The 14,329-nt window shown below is 44.3% G+C and overlaps 1 protein-coding gene across 1 annotated transcript; it reads left to right on the forward strand.

Annotated features, from left to right (window-relative positions):
- Positions 1–412: 412 nt before the first annotated feature.
- Positions 413–9,198, forward strand: LOC143525151 (CD209 antigen-like protein A). Its single transcript, XM_077018732.1, has 5 exons — positions 413–602; positions 4,870–5,112; positions 8,390–8,514; positions 8,588–8,694; positions 8,793–9,198. The coding sequence occupies exons 1-5, from the start codon at positions 485–487 to the stop codon at positions 8,953–8,955; spliced, it is 756 nt and encodes a 251-aa protein (XP_076874847.1). The 5' UTR covers positions 413–484; the 3' UTR covers positions 8,956–9,198.
- The last annotated feature ends 5,131 nt before the right edge of the window (positions 9,199–14,329 follow it).

Here is a 14,329-nt window from a genome sequence, read left to right on the forward strand (position 1 = left end):
GAACAACCTGTTATGATAGAAATAATACAGAAGAACCTGCCCAGAACTCCTGCCCCCACTAGTATTCCCATAGCAACCATATCACATGTCTTTTGGGTTTTGTCTGTTCCCAACACACCTGTTAATTATACAAATATACAAAAGGAATCTTTTTTAACACATACTAATTCAAAATGACAGAGAGACATTTCTTAGATCTGACATTTTACATTGAGGACATCCAGGTCTCAATAACTACAGAGATATCAAATAAAGAAAACACAGAGGATTTCAGAAAGTGTTGCATGTTTAGTGTGAGGAAGCCCTCACCACAACTTCCTGTCCTGAGAGCAGGGTATATATTTAACATGACCACATACACAGAGTCACAGTGGTAGATACGAAGTTAGATTTTTTCCACTGTTCGATTTAATTGTTCCAGCACTTCACAGAAATACACTGATTTAAGAGTTGAGTAACAAAGTACATGTAAACTCTGGAAAAAATGGTAGATAACAGACCTAATTCAAGTGACAGTAAAGGTTCATATGAAGACATCTATGTGAATGATGATGTACTGGAATCTTATATGACCAGAAGAGAAAAGCGAACTATGACCTCAGGTAAACACTGGCACACACACATATACTAAGGTTTCTAATATCTGTGTGTGTGTGTGTGTGTCTCAGTGTCTACCTGTGGTTGTTAAAACAGTTCATACAGTGTGTGTGCAATGTGTTTATGTACGGAGTGCTGCCTGTTGCCTGGTTTCTGTGTCTGTGGTTACCTGTCCTGTGTTTGCTATTCTTTCTGGCTTTATTTCCATGTTCTTATGGTTTTCATTCTGATAGTTACACCCCTCATTTAGTTGTCTGCCTTTTGTTATTGATTTCACCTGTCCCTTCTAATTTCATACCCGGTATTTCCCTCAGTTTATTGATGACTATTGTACTATCTGGATGTACAATATGGGCATCCTATCTGGATGGGCAGTCATAGCCTGGTGGTAGGGAACTGGTCTTGTGACCGGAGGGTCGTGGGTTCGATTCCCAGACCTGAGGCCATGACTGAGGTGCCCTTGAGCAAGGTACCTAACCCCAACTGGGCTAGGGCTGCCCACCGCTCTGGGCACGTGTGCACCACAGCCCCCTAGGAATCACTAGTGTGTGTGTGTTCTAACTGCACAGATGGGTTAAAAGCAGAGGACAAATTTCGATTGCGGTGTAAAAATCACAATTGACAAAATACGGCACATTTACATTTACTGTTGTGGGGTGAGTTTCCCGAAACGTTCTTAGCGCTAAGTACTTCTTAACCTCATACGTTTCATACGAGGTTATGAAGTACTTAGCGCTACGAACGTTTCGGGAAACCCACCCCTGCTTAGTATGTTCTAGCCTCCAGTGTATTCTCTAGTTTGTTTGTTTTTGTCTTGCATTCCTTATGTCTTGTGGAGGTACTTATGTCAACTAATTGACCCTGGCAAGTCTAAAAGACTCAGATTCTTGATTTGCCCTTAATATATGTTGCATTTCTAAGCTCTTGCGTCTGCCTTGCTATCATTCCCCCGATACACAGAGCCCTTTGAATCACATTAATAAGGAGGTAATCTAGGCTTATGTGTACTTAGGTGCTTTAGTTAAAGGATTTAAGAACACAAAACACTGAGTACCAGAGCTCTGTTGTTTCCACACTTTGAGGACAATAATCTTATTTACAGAAGATGCTACTGCTGCTTGGTCACTTCCTTAACTGGCAGCAGATTAATTATAGTCAGTCAGGAAACATCATATGAGTAAATAATAGATGTCTGTAATAGATTAGACATGTCTTAGAAGTGGTGATAATTTATTCTTCTCTTCTGTTTATAATCATGCATCACATTATTAATTTCATCCAATCACCACCAAATAATTACAAAACCATCATTAACTATCAAACATCAAATACGGGGTAAATACCTCATAACTCATTCTGTAAAGATGTTTAAATAAAATATTCTCTAAAGAAGTTTGTACATGAAACCCCCCACTCTGAAAATCCTCTGTCACAATCATATCTATCATGGGAATCAGTATCTAACACAATCTCTGTATGTTAGACTAGGCTATTTATTAATAGACGTGCACATTTGCATACCAACTTCAGCACAAGGAACTGTTGACCATTATGTACAGAAACTTTCCAGCAGTTCTGCACTTCTATTATTTATTCATTTAAATTTCAGCATGCTATTTGAAACACACACACATATACTAAGGTTTCTAATGTCTGTGTGTGCGTCTCAGTGTCTACCTGTGGTTGTTAAAACAGTGTGTTCTATTATTTATTCATTTAAATGCCAGCACAGTATTTGAAATTACAAAGTACACTGTGTTTCCAGCTTATCTTTAGACAGACAGCAACCATTTTTTTTCCAGATAGAGCAGCTTATATAAATAAAACCCTTGTATGTGGCTGTCAGATCACTTAAAAAATCTGAGAGAAAGCATGTGCAAGTTTTTGTAAATTCAAGGCATACTTTTGCTAAAATAAAGTACTATATGCACTGTAAATCTTAACCTTGTAAATCCTGTAAAGTACTTTGTGACAACATGTGTTGTGAAAAGCGCTATACAAATATATTTGATTTATATTATATTTGCTTAAGCAACAGATAATGACAATTTTTAAGGTCACGGACACCACAGAATTGCTTTCACTGTCACTTCCTCAGTGGTATGAATTACACTCACAGAATAATTTAGAGCTGAAGAGTGCTGTGTGATCACACCACACATCTCACACACACCCAGAGTGCTATAGGTTACCAAACCAGTGCAAAAGATTTCACCACGAGAGGACATCTGCCTCTGTACGGCCTGTAGCTCCTGCCCTGCTCACAAACAATTACACAATTATAGCCAATAAGTAGAGGTTCTTCACACACAAAGACACTAGAGTTTAGTGTTTGAGTCTGCAATAGATTAGACATGTCTTGGAGTGTGTCTGATGATGTTAATGGTATTCTGGAGTTGGAGAGAGGAGAGCGGGTGGAGATGGTGGTGGATGTCTATGAGAGTGCAGACACTATTAAAGGTCAGTGAGATCATTGTTCTTTTTGGTATATTAGCCTGACACTGACTCCTTCTTTACTAATGTTGTTTCTGGGACTTATGCATGATACAAGTATGTGAAAGCAGGGTGTTATTCTGATAGTCATACTGAACTGTGAGAACTAAAATAGACATCTGTCAGACCGGTGCACTGTTTAAAAATGCTTTCATTATGTACTTTAGGGACAGATACAGGCCTTTATTGTACCACACTAGCAGTGTAGTTTACAGAGTCATCTGAACAGGGTGAGATGTTTGACTCCCGCTATTCCTCCTTTAGTCACGACATGGAAGGCTCTGTTTCCTCTCACAGATGTTTAATGCTGGGCTGCATTAACACCGACACTTTGACATTGACACGGTGTCATTACACCAACATTATTGCACCATAGAACTCAAAGGAAACGACTGAATTTCCCACTCGTGGGATCATTAAAATTTGTCATTATCATTATCATTACATGGAGGACAAACTATCAGAATGTTTTTGTTAACACAAAAATATCTGAAACTTATAACTTGAAAATAAATATGCATACCACTTTGCCTACTCATGAACTAAGAGAGGGGAGCTTATATCCAGCACTCCTTCTTAGATGGTCAAGGATTACAAACAGTTCCGATGAGCCTTTAACAAATGACAACTGAGTACTCCATTCTTACAGTGAAGAAGAAAAAACACAAAGTGCCATGGGAATACAGGTGCCCAATAAACAGTAATAAACAATACAGTGCCCTCTAGCTGGAATAAGCATTGTTAAATTGAGATTGGTTAACTGCAGATACACCTGCCCTGCTAGACCGGAGTCTAAATGCACTACATGATCCTGCATGTGACTATGACAAATGATCGGCCACTTCAGTCAACAAATTGTTACGTATGGTCTCGCGCCCCTCCCTTAGCTGTCACTCCGGATTCCCTCGTGTCTGTGTTCCTTGCCCGTTAGCCCCGCCCTGCTTGTCTGTCTGCCTGGTTTCTGTCTGTCTGCCACGCCCATGTCATTATCGTTGTCAGCTGTGTCTTGTTATGTTCCTTGTATATCAGTCCCTGTTTCTCCCATGTCTGGTTATCGGTAGTTTTGTTTTCCCTGTTCACAGTCCTGGACTCTGTTCGTGAGTTTGCGCGTTGCATTTCTGTTTCCCGTGTTCATCTGCCTGTTCAGTGTTTTCCCTGTCTTGTTTAGTTCGCTGTCCGAGTATGCCCGTTTACCTTATTTGTTCTGGCTGCCCTCCCGGTTTGACCCACGCCTGTCCCTTTGACCACGGTTTCGGTATTCCCTTTAATAAATCTTGCTCTCCTCAGCGTTTGTGTCCATCTCCTTGCTCCGCACTGCAAGCTGCGTTACACAAATGCAGATGTCACAGTGTACATATTAATGATAGAGTCCAAGGATCTAGGAACAATACAAAATACAGTTTCAGTGTCAGAGCTCTGTTGTTTTCACACTTTGATCGCAAACATTTTACACCATGTTAGATGTGTTGACACGATAGATAGTTAAAGTATGTAAATGAATGAATGAATGAATGAATGAAAGACTGTCATACATTGTAAATTCAGTTGATGTAGATATAGTTGAGGGGTGAACTCAACAATGCATCAGCTAACACCATCTGTGTGTGCATGTCACACTCGGGGCCTGAACACCAGCAGAGGTCAGTTTATCATCACATAATTTGTGGTCCGATATCCATGTTATGCCTTCATTACTCCTTCCAATTTAACATGTAAAAACTGATCTATTGCTTTTTTATTACTATTATTAAAACTATGAATTGTCTTCTGGAACTTCAGAAACCAACACTGCAGTGAGCAGATGTTCCAGACTGACTGCAGTGTGTCTGGTGCTGCTGTGTGTTCTCCTGCTGACTGTCATCACAGTGATGTGGGTCAAGTTCACTGCAGAGAGAGAACAGTTACACACCAGTAACTATAACCTGACTATGGAGAGAGACCAGCTACAGACCAAGTACAACAGCCTGACTGAAAAGAGAGAAAAGCTAAAGAAAGGACTCCAAAGAGTGTTTTCTGATCTGGGTGAGTGTATAAAATCTAGGAATCAGTACTGTAATAAGCAGATGTTCCAGACTGATTGCAGTGTGTCTGGTGCTGCTGTGTGTTCTCCTGCTGACTGCCACCACTGTAATGTGGGTCAAGTTCACTACACAGAGAGACCAGTTACAGACCAGTAACTACAACCTGACTATAGAGAGAGACCAGTTACAGACCAGTCACTATAACCTCACTATAGAGAGAGACAAACTAAGGGTAAAAAAACATTCTGAACCAGGTGAGTGTATGAATCTAGGATCCACTTGCTGCAGTGTGTAACACGGAGGGTATGAAGTGATAAAGCAGCTCCATTCACTGAGTAGATAAAGATTAAGATTAAAGATTAAGGGCAAATCCATAATCAGAGTCGTTAGAACAGTCCAGGGACATTTTACCAGGTTTGTCAGACAGAACCAATATGGAAAGACATGGTAAACAAACGAAAGCAAATACAAGAAACATGACAGAAACCAGAGCAAACCGGAGGCTAAGCTTAGCAAAACGAGACTGAAAAACAGACACAATACAAATATACTTATGTATCACCGAATGGAGCTGCGTGTGTTTTCTTGCTGGTTGCCAAGACAGTGCTGTGGATCACATTCACTGCAGAGAAACCAGATACAGACCAGTAACTACCACCTGACTATAGAGAGAGACCAGTTACAGAGCTGTAACTACAACCTCAGTATAGAGAGAGACCAGAGAAAGACTCCAAAGAATGCTTTCTTGTATATGGGAAGTACATTATGTTTTACTTAAAATATGTCACCATGGAACCAAGTTCCTTTTTCAAGAATATGAGGGTTCAAACTTTGTACTGTGCAAATGGGAAAAATCCATGGCAACCAAATCCAAAACGTAATCCACAATCAGAGTAAAACTTGTAATGAACCAGCAAAAGCACAAAGGGGCAAATCCAGACAAGAATAATGAGACAGAAAACAGGTCGAACCATGAAACAGAAGAACAGAGAAATGCTCGGTGTGTTTATTACACCTGGGATTCAGAAATACTTGATGACCGACATCAGACTAGGGAAACACAGGGACTACAAATACACAGAACTTACAGGAACTAACTAGGCATAGGTGGGAACACTGATGACAGGGATGTGACAGACCGAGGGAAACCATAGAGACAGGGTGGTATAAACAGACAAGGAAAACCCAGGCACATGGAACAGACGACCGGAGTGACAGCTAGAAGAGGGGGCCGGAGCCCTACGTGACAGAACCCCACCTCTAAGCGTGCCACTCCGGGGCACGCAAAGACTGACAAGACAGAAGACAGACCAAGGGAAACAAAGCATTAGGACAAGACAGGGAACCATGGGGCACGGCAAGGGACAGGGACAACAGACACAGGACAGGACATAACAGCACAGGCCGGAGGGAGAGGACTGGGAGAACCTGCGGGGACAGCAAGGCCAGGAATCAAGATGGGAGAAATGGGGTGTGGGACCTGGGGCATGACAGAGGGAAGAGACGTGGAGGCAGGAGCTGTCAATGAGACTCCAGGGAACGGGGCTGGCGAGGAGATGCTCGGGTGCGGCGTGGCCGGAGAGACGCTCAGGTGTGGCGAGGCCTGGATGATGCTGGGGAGCGTGGAGGCCTGGGAGACGCTGGGAAGTGTGGAGGCCTGGGAGACGCTGGGGAGCGTGGAGGCAGATGCCGGTGACAACCCACTCAGGGTCGTGGGGAACGTGAGTGACCCCATCCGGGTTGCGAGAACAGGCAGTGAACGCATCTGGGTTGCTGGGACAGGCGATGACCCCCTCTGGGTTGCGGGAATGCGCGATGACCCCCTCTGGGTTGCGAGACCAGGTGATGACTCTCTCTGGGTTGCGGGAACAGGCGGTGACCCCCTCTGGGTCGCGGGAACAGGCGTGAACCACTCCTGGGTCTCTAGCAATTGAACATGCCACTCCTGGGCCTCTGGCACTCATGCAGGCCTCTCCTGGGGAGTGTGACCACCCCTCCACCAAAAAACATCTTTGGGGTCTCCAGAGTGAGGCTGGCGGGATCAGTGGAGGAAGGCCTGTAGTAGGGGAGACAGGTTCAGTGGGCCTAGTTATCCCCATGATGGCCTCTTGGGGCACTGTGGCAGCGGGGCTCTGTACAGGGGGTGTGGTCTTCTCCACCGGGTCCTGGTTGAGCCTGGAAGAACATAGACACAACTGCTTCTCGGTTACTATCTCCGTGACAGCTCCACTTCAGTCGAGGTATCGAGAGCTCGCAGTGGCTTTTGAAAGCCAACTGAGAGCCAAGCCAATGCTTGTCTGCATATTCTTACCATCTGCATGAACCTTTCACTATATGTTGCTCCTCCCTGTAGCATTCACCAAGTTGGTCAGACACATAGCGCTTATCTTTGACGCAAAAGCCAGTCGAATCTGAAAGTGACTGCACTTTTTTCTGTGAGTGACGAGACTCCCTTGTTCCACAGCGCCAGGGGAATTCCTGTGTCTGGTTTGTTTGTGGTGTAATACTGGAGATTTGACAGGGTAGAGGAATTTGGGACTACTTACAATTAACCAAACATGGGATAGCACAGGAATACAGAGGAATGAATAATGACCGACACCAGACTAGGGAAACACAGGGACTATAAATACACAGAACTAACAGGAACAAACTAGTCATAGGTGGGAACACTGACGACAGGGGTGTGACAGACAGAGGGAAACCATAGAAACAGGGCGGGATAAACAGACAAGGAAAACACAGGCACATGGAACAGACGACCGCCGAGTGACAGCTAGAAGCTATACAGCTAGAGAGTCATATGTGACAATGATACGCAGTATTTAAATGGGTGAACATAAAGTGGGAACAGGTGTGTGTCTAATAATAACGGGCAGAGGACAGAGGAAGGTGTCGCATGGGGTTCTGGGTATTGTGGTTCAGGTCATGCTGCATGACAAAGTAATTCAACACAATAATACTGGATGTGAGGCTCTTTCTGTTCTTCCTGTATGTTCACATATAGAGACATCAGTGTGTTAATGTGATTACCATCAACATGCTAAGACATTTTTATTAATTTTGGTACCACTGGAGGTGTAACAGGCTAGTAGTGTGTTTGTTTACTACATTTTATTGTAAAAATATGTTTCCTACATTTTATTGTATTATTGATTTGGTGATGTTTGTGTGCCACATAATGTTATACCAGCATAATAAACAAGACTAAACTTTATACACAGTACAGTATCACATAACCGTAAATAAGTGTTCTGAGAAGCAGATTTACATCTCAGGATGGAGATACTTCAGCTCCAGTATGTACTTCATCTCTACTGAAAAGAAGACCTGGAATGAGAGCAGACAGGACTGCAGAGAGAGAGGAGCAGACCTGGTGATAATAAACAGCAGAGAGGAACAGGTGAGAGAGGGAGGGTGGGGTGTAGAGAGAAACTCTATTTGGATTTTCTATCATAATGTTTCCACAATGACAGGAGTTCATCAGACAAACCCTTGTCAGTATTTCTGCTTGGATTGGCTTGACTGATTGGGAGAGAGAGGGAACTTGGAAATGGGTGGACAGTACAGAACTGACCACTGGGTAAGAGACCACTGAACTAAACTCTGATCATGGTGGAGTTAATAACTCTTGTTCAATACGTTATGAAACACATCTGAACTGCTAGTTCTCTCTTTCAGATACTGGGGCAGAGGGGAACCCAATAGTTATGTTGGGAATGAGGACTGTGCTGTTATTTGCAATGGATCTGGTCATTCATGCAGAGAGTCTGAAGGGAAGTGGGCTGATTATCCCTGTGGTGACACTTTTGTTTGGATTTGTGAGGACAGATTTTTTATCTGATTCTTGCATCTACAATAAACAGGATTTCATTCTTCTGGTATGAAGTTGGTATATGAGAGAATTGTGGAAGTGGAGCCAGGAGATGAAATTAGCCATTGCCTTTCCACACATATATCAGCACATTGCTACTCACATACTGTACAACTTCATAATGACTAATTATTTTTCACATTTCTGCTTAGTCAGGACTGGTGACAAAATAACACACACCTACAAAATTGTCCTTACAGAAGTGTTTCTTAATTTTTGTAAAATGTCCAATAAATAATCTCTGTAGCTGCATAATTTATTCTTATTGTTGTCATTACCATATATGTGTGTTGTGTTACTGCACGTATCATGAAGTTCAGAAATGTGAATATATATATTCTCTCAAAACCAACAATTATTAGGATTTGTGTTGCACCATGCTTCTTGTTGAGGGCAGACACGCTGTAACTATGTTATTAAAAAATAAGGATAGAAAATCAGTTCTTTAGTTTAAATTGACCTAAAGCAATACATTACCACAGTCAATAAAAAAAATACAAAGTATACTTTAGATCAGTGGTTCCCAACCTATGGGTCACGACCCAACCTATGGGTCGCCAAAGATCCACGGAGGGTCGCAACGCGACACCAGACCACAAAACATCCAGAGACGGTGGGAAAACCGAAGGAGTTTTTTCTAAGAAAAAAAGAGCTTCTTGTTGCTAACAGGCCACAGAACATTAAAGACAGCTTGTTGAGGGCTGGCAGCGAACACAGGCAGGCAACAATTGCATCTTTTGAATGTTCTCTTCTAATTGCCAAAGATAAAAAGCCACACACCATTGGCGAGACACTGATTAAACCTGCGTGTATTAAAATGGCAGAGAGAATGTGTGGACCGCAGGTGGCTAACAAATTTAAGACTGTTCCACTGTCTAACAACACAGTGAAAGACAGAATCGACAGAATGGCAGGGAACGTCAAGAACACACTAGTCGAAAAACTGAAGACCGGTCCAGCTGGATGAAACCACCACTGTGGCTGAGGAAGCAATCCTCATTGTTTACGCACAATACATCGAGGGGACCGAGGTAAAACATGACATTCTTATGTCTGTGAATCTGAAATCCACCACAAGAGGAGAGGATATTTTCAGTGCAGTTGACACGTACTTCACAAGCCACAACATACCCTACAAAAATATAGTGGCATGCTGCACTGATGGAGCCGCCTCAATGATGGGGAAAAATAAGGGCTTCAATAGCCGTTTGAAAGAGAAGGCCCCGCACTGCTTGGTGTTTCACTGCATGGTACACAGGCATGCACTGGCAGGCAAACATCTCTGCGAAGACCTGAACGAAACATTAAAGACTGTGGTCAAAATAGTGAACTTTATAAAAGCTCGTCCGGTCAACAGAAGAATCTTTGCACAGCTGTGTGAGGACGAGACACACCAGACACTCCTACTTCACGCCGAAGTTCGCTGGCTTTCCCGGGGGAAAGTGCTGACGCGATTCATGGAACTGAAAGACCAAATAAGGGAATTCTTGGCCGTTCACAACCAGAAATTAGCAGACAAAATGAAAGACGAGTTTCTAATCAAGACTGCATATCTTGCTGACATATTCAGTCTGTACAACGAGGCAAACAAACGTATGCAGGGCGCAGACGGCACCGTCATTGAGTGCAAAGAAACAGTGGATGCACCTCCAGGCTGAGGATGAGCTCATGGATATAAAGTCCAATTCCGTCTGCAAGCGGTTCTATGATGAGCATGGATTCAAGCAGTTTTGGTTGGCAAAAGGACCAGGAGTCGCTCCTAGGCTTGCTAATCATGCGATCACCAGATTCATCTTGCCATTCGCCACAACGTACCTGTCAGAGACGGCTTTCAGCGCTCTGGTCACCATCAAAATAAAGGCACGCAACAGACTGGATGTGCACAGCGACTTTCGTTTGGCTGGTACCAAAGTCACGCCAGACATCGAATCATTGGCTCAGGAAATACAGTGGCAGAGCTCTCATTAAAAGCTAGGTTGCCTGGCCTAGGTTGTGTTTACAGACAAATGAAAACGAGATTAAAACATTTTTTTTTTTTTTACTGTGAAATTGGTAATATTATATGTTCCTCATTTTCTGTGTTGTTGCCTGGGTTAAGTTGTGTTTACAACAGTCAAATGACAAGGACATAAAAAAAAAACAGTGAAATTAAATTCTGTGGTAATATTACAAATTATTAGGCCTCAGTTTGTGTTGTTGCCTGCCTAAGTGTTTACAATAGTTAAATGAATAGGTGAAGAAGGAAAAACTTGAAATTCATGTGATAATATTATTTTTATTTTATTTATTTTTATTTTATTTTCTAAGTTATTCCTCATTTTCTGTGTTGCTGCTGCTTTCATATGGAAGTAGGCCTATATTACTTTTGAAGAGACATGTTTGAGCAGGCAATGTAATACTGAAGTTCATTTTATGTTGAATTCTTGAAACATAATAATAAAGTAGGCTACTGAATGTAAAAAATGTAAGTGTATTATTCCCGGGGGGTCACCAAAGCTTACAATGATAAAAATATGGGTCCCTGAAGAAAAAGGTTGGTAACCACTGCTTTAGATGACATCTCATTTCTGAGTCCAGCAACCTGCAGAATCATCTAAACCAATCATAGGAAGGACCTCACCTGTTTCTGAGCCCATAGACTGCTCCTGACCTCAGCCTTATCTACCTGTGGCTGGACCAGTTTCTTCTCAAGCTGATACCCCAGACTGTGATTTCACCCGGTGCCTTTCAGGTCTCTCTACATTAATCTAAATTGACGGAGTCTTAACTTGAGTGGGTAATCGGAAGGGGTTTACTCTCCAGGACAAAGGAGAGCATGCGGCGAAGCGCCACCTAGTGGCGACAAAGGAGAAGTGACCAGAGAGCTCCATATCTTCTGTGACGCATCAGAAAGAGCATATGGTGCAGTGGCTTACCTTCGTACAGTCGAGCCTTCAGGTACCACACACCTCTCATTTGTGATGGCACGATCCAGAGTGGCGCCAAAGAAAACAATCTCCATACCCCGGCTAGAGCTGTGTGCAGCTGTGAGTGGAGCACAGTTGGCACGGTTGCTTCAAAGAGAGCTGACACTGGAGGTGCATGGCAGAGTACTCTGGTCAGACTCGACTACTGTACTAGCGTGGATAAAGTCAGAGTCGTGTCGGTTTAAAATGTTCGTCGGAACCAGGATATCAGAAATTCACGAGCTTACGGACACTTCAGATTGGCGTTACGTGGACACAAAGTCGAATCCAGCTGATGACCTCACAAGGGGGAAGACCCTCATGGAACTGAGGAGACCTAATAGATGGTCTCAGGGACCACCATTTCTCCTCCAAGATGCGGAGAGCTGGCCAGTAGCCCCACACATGTCACATGAGCTAGATCCATCGGAGTTTCGTCCTTCCTTCTTCTGTGGTGCAGTGAACCCTGAGCAGTTAAGTTATCAGCACTTCAGTTCTTGGGAGGAACTCGTAGAGTCAGTGGCTTTGGAGCTACACGGGGCGGCCAGTCACGAAGGAGCCCCGACCGCGGAGGATTATAGTGGAGCGGAGATGGCCATTTTGCAGCGAATTCAGCAGGAATGCTTTGGAGAGGAGATTACTAGGTTGAAGAACGACAAGCCCTTACCAGCCGACAGTCGCCTGCTCACCTTAACACCAAGCCTAGAGGAAGCCAGTAGTTTGATTAGAGTGGGAGGTCGTCTGAGGAGAGCTAAGGAGATAGACACAGCCACGATGCACCCTATCGTGCTGGATTCTAAACACCCAGCAGTGAAGCTGCTCATTCGAAGTTATGATGAGAAACTTCACCATCCTGGAGCAGAGAGAGTGTATGCGGAGATGAGGCGACGCTTCTGGATTCTCCGAAGTAGAGAGGCTATCCGTCACCACCAGCGTGCCTGCATCGAGTGCCAGAGGTGGAGGGCTAAACCGGCAGTTCCCAGAATGGCAGATTTACCTGAGGCCAGACTCCGTTTGTTTAAGCCAGCATTTCACTCTACAGGGACAGATTGTTTTGGGCCCTTCCTGGTGAAAGTAGGTAGGCGCTTAGAGAAAAGATGGGGAATTCTCTTTAAGTGTCTGACGACCAAAGCACTACACATCGAGCTTCTTCACAGTTTGAGTACGGATTCATTTCTTATGTCTCTCAGAAGGTTTATAGCACGACGAGGAACCCCCATGGAGCTGTGGTCAGATCGAGGCACCAACTTCAGAGGGGGTGAGAAGGAGATCGAGACAGCTTTCCAAGCCATGTCCCCAGAGCTACAGTGCCTACTAGCGAAGCAGCAGATCTCTTTCCGCTTCAACCCCCCAGCAGCTCCTCATTTCGGGGGAGTATGGGAGAGAGAGGTCAGATCAATAAAGGAAGCCCTCTACCGGACCGTGGGAGCACAGCCAGTTCAAGAGGAGATTCTGCAAACAGTATTGTTAGAGGTCGAGAGTATTCTGAATTCCAGGCCTCTAGGTTATGTGTCGTCCGACATCGCTGATATTGACCCGGTGACGCCCAACCTCCTTCTGATGGGGCGGCTAGATGGTGCTCTTCCGCCGGTGATATATCCCGAAACAGCCAACTTCAGCCAGCGTAGATGGAGACATGCTCAGGTGCTTGCGGACCATTTCTGGTCAGCATTTATCCGCCACTACCTGCCCAGCCTACAAGTTCGAGCCAAGTGGTTTAATTAAGGCTCTGCCTGGAGTACCCGTAGATGCAGTGGTTCTAATTGTGGACCCCCAACAGCCCAGAGCACAGTGGCTCACAGGTAGAGTAGTGAAGACACATCCCAGCCGGGACGGTCAAGTGAGATCCATGGATGTTCTTATTCATGGGAGGGTTTATACTCGACCGGTGGCCAGGCTCATTGTACTCCCTGCATTAGCAGACGAAGGAAGACCCGTGTCGCAGAGCACTTCCTCTAACCAAGACAGCCTTCCTAGTGATGCAAATTGCAGGAGCAATTTGGGGGCGGCTGTTATGAAGGCTGCGGACTTGGCGCTAGTTTCGCCTGATACGAGCTCGTCATCTACTATTGCGCAGATAGAGCGCAGCGAGGACTGCACACTGCACAATGTGCGCACAGCGCCAGCGAATGCTGCACAGGCCGTGCGCAGTACTGAGAGCATTAGGCAGCGCTGTGCCGAAAGCACAAGGCGGAGCACACGGAGAGCATGTGGCGGAGCGAGGGAGAAAGAGCATCCAAGACGGCCGAGAGTTGAGAGACTATAAGTTCTACCGAATGCGTTCATGACTTTGTGAGCTAGGTGCCAAGTTAATAAGCAGCTGTTGTTGTTATATGTCAAGTACTGCCGTTCAGAATGTAGTAATGTGTTTAGTAGTCTAGCCGCTATGTTAGTCATGA

Source organism: Brachyhypopomus gauderio, chromosome 1, assembly GCF_052324685.1.
Source record: "Brachyhypopomus gauderio isolate BG-103 chromosome 1, BGAUD_0.2, whole genome shotgun sequence".
NCBI classification, from domain to species: Eukaryota; Metazoa; Chordata; class Actinopteri; order Gymnotiformes; family Hypopomidae; genus Brachyhypopomus; species Brachyhypopomus gauderio.

Excerpts from the sequence above, each read along its gene's own strand:
- LOC143525151 (XM_077018732.1), top strand. The coding sequence starts at position 485 with ATGGTAGATAACAGACCTAATTCAAGTGACAGTAAAGGTTCATATGAA. Across the intron at positions 5,113-8,389 it reads AAGAGTGTTTTCTGATCTGG|GATGGAGATACTTCAGCTCC; the intron begins GTGAGTGTATAA and ends TTTACATCTCAG. Across the intron at positions 8,515-8,587 it reads TAAACAGCAGAGAGGAACAG|GAGTTCATCAGACAAACCCT; the intron begins GTGAGAGAGGGA and ends CCACAATGACAG.